The sequence below is a fragment of the Aethalodelphis obliquidens genome, unplaced genomic scaffold (assembly GCF_003676395.1).
Source record: "Aethalodelphis obliquidens isolate GAN/ISIS:26980383/991018 unplaced genomic scaffold, ASM367639v1 scaffold5, whole genome shotgun sequence".
In the NCBI taxonomy this organism is placed as follows: Eukaryota; Metazoa; Chordata; class Mammalia; order Artiodactyla; family Delphinidae; genus Aethalodelphis; species Aethalodelphis obliquidens.
This window is the reverse complement of record NW_020837949.1, coordinates 58,366,771-58,378,177: the sequence shown is the minus strand read 5'-3', so window position 1 is coordinate 58,378,177 and position 11,407 is coordinate 58,366,771. Positions and strand designations below refer to the sequence as shown.

The following is an 11,407-nucleotide window of genomic DNA, read 5'->3' as shown; positions in this document are numbered from 1 at the left end:
AAAGGATCTTGCTGTAACTTACGTCAAAGAGTGTTCTTCCTGTGTTTTCCACTGTATACCTTTTACTCTTACTACATAGTAAAAAACAAACAAGCGAACAAAAACTTTGAGCTACTACAAGTGAATCTTGCAGTGAACTGGTACCAACACTCCCCTCTTCCTTCCACATTTCACACAGAACCACACACATATTAGTACTGAATAAATTCTTGAAAGTGAAAGAATAATTAAATGAAATCCACCAATCCTCCCTGTTCATTCATTCTGATATGCAGTAACCCTCACTGCTGGGAATCTCATTGCCAATCTATACTCCTCCTGCTACAAAGTTAACCTTCACCTACTCTTCCCTCCATGAAGATGGAAACAGCTGATCAACCCTCTTTATCCACAGGATACATTTTCAAGTGACTCCACAGCCTTCATTAAATAGTAAAAGGAGTGATTGCATCCTTGATAAACCCACTTACAAAAGGGCAAAGTTTCACAAATTAATCAATTTGCCTCTTTGCTAATCCTCCACATCAATGTTATTTCCGTCTCCATCCTCCACCTCAAAAAAGCCCAGGAAGGTCAGGGACCTGGTTTGCCTTGTTCCCCCTTTGATTCCCAGCAGCCAACAAAGCGCCTGGCACATAGAAGAAGCTCAAAAAGTATTTCCCAAAGTGAACAGAAATCTACCACACATCACCTTTAGCTGTAGCTTCACTCTAAGAAAATATTACTCACTGGTAGAAAGTTCTCCCTAAATAATAACGATTATGACAATAACAAAGACAATAATAATATTAAAAAGCTAACTGAATGTCATGCTCTGTTCTGTGTGCTTTAATGTACTAACAATTTAACCCTCTGATGGGGCTCCAGACACACTGTTCCCATAGACAGCACCTTGGCGCAGTGTCTAATTTAAGCTGAAGGAGTTTAAGAAAACAGCAGAAGCAAGAAGATCACTCTGACAATCCCCTCCCCTTCTTCCCTGAAACAAATCATAAAACCCTCCTGTGGGAGGTGCCCTCCCTAAATCTGGAGGAAAGGAGCATCCTTATCTTCTAAGACAAACGGACACCAAGAGGAATCCTAACGAACAGGTCCCGGTTTCCCCCAGTTTACCACACTGACCTCATACTCCTTAACCTATCATATTGCTACACAACTGTCCACTCATCATCAAACCTCGCATAAAAATACTCAAGTCTGTTTCTTCAGGGTCTTCATTTCCTTATGAAGGCTCCCATGTCATGTGAAACTTATATTAAGTAAATTTGTATGCTTCCCTCCTGTTAATCTGTCTTTGACCCAGCCAAGGACCCTAAAAGAGTCAGGCAAAACTTTTTCCTCCCCTGCACCTCAAAACAATCATATAAAAGTTTTATGAAGTAGGTACCATTATCATTCCCAAAATGAGGAAATTGAGGCATGCAGCAAGCATGTCATTTTCTCTAGATAATGGGTCAAATAAGGATGAGAGTCAGGATATAAACCCGGATAGACAGGCACCGGAGCCAAAATTCTTAACATCTAACTGTAATGAATCTGTTTATACTCCAAAGGAAGTGACAATGAATTCCTTCCATAGATTAGCTATGGTGTCTGTGTTTCAAAGAAAATAAGTGAATAACTGGATTTTTCAAAAAAGTTTTGAAAGTGTGCCGTTCAAAACTTCAAGAGTTCTTCATAAACAATCAGATGTGTAACAAAAACATAAGGCTCAGCTGATTTTTCCAACATTGATGATCCACTGCAAATGGTTTGTTACTTTTCTCATCCTTACAATCAGCTTTTTACTGCTGTGTTTTTTATTAGAAGCCGCTGGGTTCAGGATGGAAGGACAAAGTGACAATGTAACACTAGGTGATTAAAAAATAGAACTCAAGTGTGTCTACCTCCTGAAAAGGGAGAAAACTGGATGGGTGATCTTTCCCTCATATCAAAGATTCTTCTTCCCATGTAATCTACAGTCATTAAAGTGACTATTTACAAAAAGTAACAACGGTATCATCAGGATATAATTTCCTCTGTTTCTCCTGCCCATGGTTGATTGAATGGTGAGAATGAAAAGAAATTAGAAACCCAGGAGGACAGAGATAGTGACAGATGGAAGAGTATGATTCAGTACAATTTATTATTATTAAAATACTCTTGTTCTTATAGCAATAGCCTGTGTTTTATTTGTGTTTACCCTTTACTTTCCTTTGAAAGTATTATTTATTTACAGGCACATTTCCTCATTTTCTTTTTCTTTCCCAATGTTGAATAAAGCAATGGATCATGTAGAGTTCTTCAGTCTAACTGCTGAAAAGTCAGCTAGGAAAAAGTCTTATCAGCAAATAACTCACAAAGATGAGAGGAAAGAGAAGAGCTTTATTTAAGTCCTCTAAATGAAAGTTCAAAGATGAGGAGAAATAACTTTAAATCCACAAATAAACCATTCAAAGCAAGTAGTGCTGTATCATATGCTAGATTAGCACAGAATGTTTAAGCACAGCAGGCCAACTGAGATATGTTACTTCCCCATGCAAGGAACATCCTCTCCCAGCACCTCTGACTGGCATTCTAGAATGTGTTCTAACACCACTTGCTGTAAGCAAACTGTTTTTTGAAGGATCATATTTTATATGAATAGTTCATACAAATACAGTATTCTATTCCATAATACAGATCTTATTTTAGTATAAAATATTTCTCCCAAAATATCTGAGTAGAACTGATACTTCAGAAAGATTATTGTATCCACTTATGATTTTTCCTACATGGCACCAGGAATATGCAAATCCCAGTATGCGAAGCAGAGTCTAGGTGTCAGGCTAGTGGAATATTTGACATCATCTCTACTGCAAACTCAAGCATCTAAGGTTAAACAAGATGGAGAACCACACACACACCACAGAAACAACAACAACAACCAAAAAAAAACCCCTGCTCATAACTGGCAAATAGATTTGTTTGTGCTTAATTACTTCTGCTGTAACCTCTAAAAGGCAATGCTAAGAGTCAATGAGCTTATCTAAAAGTGATTAGCAAGAACAAAAAGTGAAGCGAAGTTGGCCTCATAAACCATGAGGTCCAGAGGTTAATCATCTACGTTTCTCTTTCTGCAAACTGCTAACAAACCTGATTAACACACTAGTCTTTCCAAGTTTCTCAAACTTTTACCATTTTCAAAAAGTCTTTCCATGTGCTTTCTGCAGTTGGCCATCACCAGCAAAGTGCCCCTTATCTTCTAGCCAAAATGCTCTGAAATGTCAGTCTGTTACATAAAAAGACCAAAGTAATCAACCTAAGTCTTTCCCTTCGCACGTTTCCTTGCACACATTTTCCTAAACTTCCTTGTCACACACACATGGGAGCCACTGAGTGTGCAATATTTTCCCCAGGGAGTCTGGGAAAGCACTACGCACGAAATCATTCTAAAATAAAAATAAGTACATGTGCCTGGAAACTTAAAGTGAATACATTTACATTTACACTCATAGCAGCCGGAGATCTCTCTACTACACACAATCCCTTCACTCTTTATCATCATGCTTCAAAGAAAACCGCACTTCATGTCAGAAACATGACTTTGAAAGGCAAGCATTAAGAATGAATCTGCACCTCTACTCTTGCCTCTGACATTTGACACTGCAGTTCCCTGCTTACATGTCCGGATCCTCTGCGAAATGGTGAGATCCTGGAGGGCAGGAGTCCTTGCTTCGGACTCATCTTTGCATCTCCAGTCTTTGGTTCAATGAGAGTGTTCAAATGTCCATTTTGACTTTCAAGTGGACTGATCTTTGTTTTTCATTTCTAATTTGACTCAAAGATTTCTTTGTTTTGAGTATGCTCGTGCTTTCTTCACTAAAAGTAAGTTGAGGAGCTTAGTATATGGAAAGGAGTTTGCAAAACTAGCCATAGTAGTTTCTGCTAAGTGGGAGTGGGTGGAGGACACCAAGATTAAGAGGCCCATCCTAAAGCCTAGCATTTTGCCAACTGAACGGTAATGTAAACTTATTACTGATAAGGGAGAGGATGAAATTGGTTGTAAGAAAACCTGGGTCCCATTTCAAATGAGATAACATATGAAAAATCTTATAAAATTATAGCAGGCACCAAGTAAGAGCACTCTACATATTAATTATTACTGTTATGTCAGGACCTTCTGGATACGCTCTTGTTTTTGAGACTACCTTAACTTTACCTCTTGTTTATTTCCCCTCACCGTGATACTCTAGGATTAATGACACAGTGTTTGTAAAGTGTTTTTAAATCCCTGAAGTGTTATAATCAACCCAAGTACCATTTTATTTATGCAAACTGTGTCTACTCAGCGAGTCCACTTAAACATCTAGGATTGGGATCTCCTGTCTCATAAGGCTTAATAAATGATTCCCTCTGGCTCTAAAAGCAAGTACTTTTTCAATGACAATGGGAGGGAAAGCAAGGGAATTACTCTGTGACATCTGCTGTGCAACGTTCTTCGAATGGCACATCTTGACAAATGCATGAGAGTCCTTGGAGAGTTACTGCACACAGTGAAGAGAGAGTGGTAAAAATCCCAGTATCTCTGAAAAGGAAGGCAACACATGTTAAAGTCAGAAAAGCCTCAGAGTTTACGTCAATAGAAATCAATAGGGATGTGTTTAGTCCCTACTTTCCACGGTCTCTGATGGGGAGGCAAAATTAAACATGAATAATGAAGCTAAGGCAGGTTAAGTAACTTTTTAAAGCTAAGATAGCTAATAAGTAGCAGAATAAGACTGCACCTAAGCCATTAGCCTCTAGGCCCAGTGAGCTTTGTACTCTGTGCCCAACGTCTCTCCCATGCTGGGGACAGCCTGTGACAGCTAAAACCAAGAACATGAGGCTAGGTGGAAGGGCTGGTTCACAAAGGCAGCAAAGTCCACACGCAGCATGAGGACTCAGCTTTGCCAACGGCTTTCTGCATGACTCATCACAAAGTTGTTGATACTCTGTTACCTGCCTATTACAGACTTCAGGTTATTTAAAAGTGAATGAAATAATCTATATAATTAATTAATCTATATAATTATTAATATTAATTAATCTATATAAATAATAGAGCAATTTTTTAAAGTGAGTGACATAATTTACACAATTTAAACTTCTGATAAAAATGCTATATGAACAATCCCAAATATTCTTCTTCTTATTATTATTAAATTCATCTAAATTGACGGGAAGAAAGTAAAACTGTTACCTTTATATAACTGTTCAACTTGCCCTTAGATGGAGAAACTCCCAAGATGCTCCTAAGCACTACCTACTTATTTATTTATTTATTCTCACACCTGCATTTTATAACCCTTTGTCTTGTTGTATTTGTGTAGCATCCTCAAATTCTTAAAAGCATTCTCAAAACCCATTTTTTGAATTAGAATTTCCTGCACTTCCATTGCACTATGGAAGTACTTTAGAGCAAAACCCACAGGAAGTGAATTGATGCTTTACCTCCAAGTCATCATCAGGGATAGCTCTTTTCCACTTTACGTTCCACCTGATATGTTCATAGGCATTGACGACAACTTCGATTGCTTTGGGACAAGAATGGCAAGCCTGTATCACCTGCAGAGACACCATAGAGTTTCATCTGTTCAATGCACATATATGATTCATCTTTTCCACGCACAGAGACATCAAGACTTCATGGACCGATAAGCCTCTTTGGAGCCCTGAAATGCTTTTGAGAAGTCTCATGCCTTTGAGTATTCAAACACACTGTCAGCCCCCATGGTGGATGGGAGGATTAATAACATAAGACTAATTTCCTTCATCATCCAGGAGCAAGTGAAAAAGAGGTGCTAACAAAGAGGGTGGGGGCCTGACGAAATGCATCCCCTGCTCGTAAAAGCAATTTTGAGAGAGGCCCGTCTCAAAATATACTTCCAGCTGTCTGGGAAATTCTCCTAGTTCTACAGAAAATTTTATTAGCAAAAAGCTGAATGTTAGTGATCCAAGAACTCAAGCCTACTGGTGACTATGAGGTAAAACAAACTATAGAGTAACATGGAAGTTAACCAAAGCTGTCTTCCCAGTGCAGTGCTTGAAGAGGACTAACGTCACGTACCAAATCACCCTCGCTGGTATTTTAACCTTCATCAGCAATAAAAGATCACATGAAGATTAGTTATTTCATTAGCACACTCTGTTCAACAGTTCATTGACTAACCAAATAAAACTGGAAAGCCGAGTCGAGGTGGCCAGCATTTCCATCAGGAGGCAGAAAGATTTAGCTTTAGGTTTTAAACTAAACTGGATATTTAGCCAACCTTTGGTGTTACCATGAAATCTGGACATATCTGACTAATCAATCATGCAGCCTTTATTAAGTGACAATGGAGGAATAGATGAGACATACCCCAAAGTAAAACACACCGGTTTCTGGTGAGAGGCTTACTGTAAGAATGAGAAGCAAAAACACGTAAATGAAAGAAGAGAAGATCAATGGAGATGTATGGTTGGTTCACATACATAAGTGTTAGATTATAGGGTTTGAAAAAGAGGAATTATAGAAATTCCAAGAGAGAGAGCTGAGTGAATTGCGCTAACCAGGAATGATTTCTTGGAGGAGATGAGTTCAACTGTAGATCCTAAATGGTAGAAAGGTGTGTGCGTGTGTGTGTGTGTGTTGTGTGCCTGCCTGCATACACTTACAGGCCTGTCTACATGTGCAGCATCAGCAAATGTAACAGTCGTGTTGAAAGAGAGGTACTTCAAAGGGTAAAATAAAAACACAGCTCCATTATCGCTTTCTCCTGCTCACACAAACCCACTGCCTGGAACCCTTCTCCACTCCTGGCATGATACCTCAGGCAGGGCTCACACCTGTTTCTACTTAATTTTTCTTCTTTTTCTTTTTTTTTTGCTGTACGCGGGCCTCTCACTGTTGTGGCCTCTCCCGTTGCGGAGCACAGGCTCTGGACGCGCAGGCTCAGCAGCCATGGCTCACAGGCCCAGCCGCTCCGCGGCATATGGGATCTTCCCGGACCGGGGCACGAACCCATGTCCCCTGCATCAGCAGGCGGACTCTCAACCACTGCGCCACCAAGGAAGCCCTCTACTGAATTTTTAATAATAAAAAGTACTCCAGTCACTCTAGATAGGAGAAAAATGTCATTTCAGTAATAAAAATGTCCATTTTAGTTGAATAATTGAAACTCCAAATTTTATTTAAAAGTTTCTCCTCTCCCATAGCCTAGGCTTGTTTCAAGCTGCAGTTGGAAAGGAGGTATTTGTGGGTGTGGTATAATAAGAAATACATGTTTGGTCTTTGCCTCTGGTTCTTGACAAAGAGCTCCTTTCCACCATTTCAATTATGCTAATGAAGTGAGTCTTAATGGGGCTCCTAGAGAGCTTCATTAGGTGGACTGGTTACTGGAAAGACAAATCCTTCATTAGAGGACTGGAACTTTTACACACCTTGTCTCCTACCTCCAGGGAAAGAGTTTGACTGAACTCAAACTCCAACATCCAGGGTGGTCTAGCATTGCATTTTTCAATGTGAGGTGGTAAGTACCCAATGTCTTGGGACTTCCGGCAAAACTGAGACAGAAGGATGAGTATTTTAATACCCAGTTGTGTGTATGTGTGTGTGTGTGTACCAAGGTCACCTGAATGAAGGGCCCATGTCAGGAAAGAACTAAAGTTAAGAGCAGGTAAGATGGAGTCAGATGACAGTACACCTGGAAGGCCAGTCTGAAGAGCTTGGGATTGACTTAATAGGCAATAGGAAGCTATTATGTATTCTTAATAAGAAAGGGTTATATTCAATCAATTCATTCCATTGGGAAAACTTTATTGAGCACTGTGTTTAGCACTGTGACAGTAATTCTGAGTTTATGCCCTGCTTCTGTCTTCAAGGAATTTACAACCCAGTTGAAGATAAAAGATATAGGTATTTCAGAGTTCAGAGCAATATAATTCAGTAAATAATAAGAGGCTAACTTAAAGATCATCAGTGTCCCTTGAGTACCATGAGCAAAAGCACAAAGGGAAAAACAAGGATATCAAGGGCAGGGAGCCCTGAGGAGGCTGAATGGGAGTGCACCAAACGGCTTCTCAGCTAGCTTCACCATTAGTCACGAGAACCGAAGCTGTGAGAAAGAATAAGTAGGGTTTAATGACTAATCAGATATAGGGAGTAAAGACTGCAACTCTGAAGCCTAAGATCAAGTACAAATAGGGGTACCACCGATGGAAATGAGGAAATAGGAAGGGCATACTAATTTGAGGACGGTCAGATAACGAGCAGGAGGATATTTCTTATGTTATGTCCTCATGTCAGTTAAAAATGTGCATGATGGATGCTCTAATGAGAAGGTCAAGATGGAGAGGGAGATCTGTGCATCATCAAGGAATGTGCTGGTTAGGTCAATCATACGCTAAATGGATATAAACGGAAAAGGTAGAGAACCATGGTCTGAAGCTTGATGCATCCTAATAGGCAGGAGAGAGGATGAAGGAAAAAAATTACAGCTACCATTTTTTGAGGACTTATCATGTGCCAGGGCCTGTGTTAAATCTTTGCATGTTTAGCTTGCTAAATCTTCAGACAACCTATGAGGTTAGTCCTATAATTATCTCCACTTTACAGATTTAAAATCAAAGGGTGAGAGAATTTAAACAAGGGTATTTAGCTAGTAAATGACAGAGATAGGATTCAAACTCAGGTCTGTGTGACTCCAAAAGTCAAAAACATGTTGAATAAAAATGGTGAGGGGCTTTCCTGGTGGCGCAGTGGTTAAGAAGCCACCTGCCAATGCAGGGGACACGGGTTCGACCCCTGGTCCGGGAAGATCCCACATGCCGCGGAGCAACTAAGCCCATGCGCTACAACTACTGAGCCTGTGCTCTAGAGCCCACCAGCCACAACTACTGAAGCCCGTGTGCCTAGCGCCCATGCTCCGCAACAAGAGAAGCCACCACAATGAGAAGCCCGCGCACCACAACAAAGAGTAGCCCCCGCTCGCCACAGCTAGAGAAAGCCCGCTCACAGCAACGAAGACCCAACACAGCCAAAAATAAATAAATAAAATAAAATAAAATAAAATAAAATGGTGAGAGTGGGCATCCTTCTCTTGTTCCTGATCTTATAGGAAATGCTTTCAGCTTTTCACCGTTGAGTATGATATTAGCTGTGGGTTTGCTGTATATGGCCTTTATTATGTTGTGGTATGTTCCCGCTATGCCCTCTTTCTGGAGAGTTTTTACCATAAATGGATGTTGAATTTTATCAAAGGCTTTTCCTGCATCTATTGAGATGATCATATGGTCTGGCCTCAGGAGGCATGGCCTCACCTGAGGACTGTGTCAGCCCCAACAAATAGAGCAACCAGAAGGGGCTCTACCGAACAGAGGTTTGAGTCAATGGTGTACTAGAAAATGTTCAACAACAGGCATTTTGTAAAAAAAAAAAAAAAAAAGACTGTATGTATATATGTTTATAAGTATATTATAAGTTTTGCTAATATAAAGAATGTGAAGCCCTCAATTTACAAATAATAAGATACCCAATATAATTTATTTCCTATTCCATATAGCCAGTTGGTACTCTAAGAATGCTATCACTGATTTTTATATCAATTTTGTATAGATATGAGTTGTATTCATAGCCAACCTGTGTCTGCAATTGAAGCGTGCATGTAGTTCCTATGTTTACATTGGTTGACATTTTTATTACATTAAGGAGTAACTGTTTCACAAATGTGAAACAATGAAGACATATATTGGAAACTCACTCACTCATCAATGACATAAGTAACTTCTATGTGGAAGCGCTTAATAGTTTTTTGAATATTGGAAGCATATTTCTCAATTTTTTGTACTATTCACAATGTAATAGCTACAGACACCACACACTACAAATTTTTAAGTTTAATCTACATTAGTAACATTCTCTCCATCAATTTCTGAAGTCTAGACATCAACAAAGCAATAAGTTAAGGTCTGATTGGTAGCATTTGCTGATTTCCGTGGTGTAAACAGTTGCATCATGGCCTATTTGAGGTCCCTGAATGTATGGTGGGGAAGATATGTATAGTAACATCATTATATAGTGTTTCCACCATATAGATCCAATATATGCAAATAATATCAGGAGCATAGATATGTAGAGTAAAATAATTGGCAGGTAGTGTGTTTTGAATATTTATTACCTTTGTTTTTAGTATACTTTGTTGCAGGTCTTTTTTTTTTTTTTTGTGGTACTCGGGGCTCTCACTGTTGTGGCCTCTCCCGTTGTGGAGCACAGGCTCCGGACGCGCAGGCTCAGCGGCCATGGCTCACAGGCCCAGCCGCTCCGCGGCATGTGGGATCTTCCCCGACCGGGGCATGAACCCATGTCCCCTGCATCGGCAGGCGGACTCTCAACCACTGCGCCACCAGGGAAGCCCCATGTTGTAGGTTTATATGACTTAATTTTTAAAAATCGTTGCATTTAACAATCAGCTTACAAAATTCCTGATAATTTAACAATCAGCTCTCGTGAGCTACTGTGAGCCAAACTCTAGCACACAACTCCTTTTAATTGTCCCCGAATTTAAAAAGTGCAGTCATAAGCCATTGCAGACTAAATGTGTATATTGAAGCTCCAAACCAGTGAAGGCATCAGAACCATCCTGCCCAGTGGCTAGGTCCAAATGGGCACAACATAAATACTTGTTTAATGAGACGATCCATTCACATACATAGTCTGGGTACAGTGCACAAAGCTGACCTGCTGACAATGGCTTTTTCAGCCAGGTCTACTTAAATAAAGAGTAATCCTTAAGGGGATAAACAGGTGGGCTGGAGTTAGACATCCATTTCTGTGGGACCTCTGAAGAGTTAGAGTCAGCATTTCTGAGTATATGGAAAGTATAACTAGAAGGATTTCTCCATGGGTACAAGATAGTCAAGGTGGGCAGGTAATTTTTCCAGAACCTTGGTCTTGGGAAATTGAGGCAAATGGGGCTGCTCTTTTCTCTGCAGTTGGGATGAGGATGGCAGATATGTAGCTCTATGCAAAAGAGACAGACAAAACCTGAGGCTGACTAATTGCTCTGAACACTAGTTTATAAACTACCATAAGAGCATCATAGACTGTTAGAGTTGCAAAGGAGCCTAGGAATTATCTAATCCCCCTAACTTGGAGATGAGGAAATTGAAACCCAGAGAGGCACACAGTAAGAGAAAGCATGGTTTTAGGTCTTCATCTGAGTTTAGTGCTCTTTCAAATATATTCTGATGATCTTATTTTAATCCTTAAGTAAGGACCAGTGAAATGAATGGTTTAAAGACACAGATCCTATTGTACAGGTATTTAGAACAAGAAACACTCTTTACAAAGATATACAGATTGCCAACAAACACATGAAAGAATGCTCAACATCATTAATCATTAGAGAAATGCAAATCAAAACTACAATGA

At 39.8% G+C, this 11,407-nt stretch overlaps 1 protein-coding gene across 1 annotated transcript in view; it reads right to left on the bottom strand.

Annotated features, from left to right (window-relative positions):
* Window positions 1–2,344: 2,344 nt before the first annotated feature.
* The window catches only part of ASB4 (ankyrin repeat and SOCS box containing 4), a 107,564-nt gene continuing 98,501 nt past the window's right edge, over window positions 2,345–11,407 (bottom strand). Inside the window, exons 6-7 of the mRNA XM_027102490.1 lie at window positions 5,452–5,565; window positions 2,345–4,546 (exon numbers count right to left, since the gene is read on the bottom strand). Coding sequence (XP_026958291.1) covers window positions 4,358–4,546; window positions 5,452–5,565 — 303 coding nt within the window. The 3' untranslated portion in view covers window positions 2,345–4,357. The remainder of the gene's footprint in view (window positions 4,547–5,451; window positions 5,566–11,407) is intronic.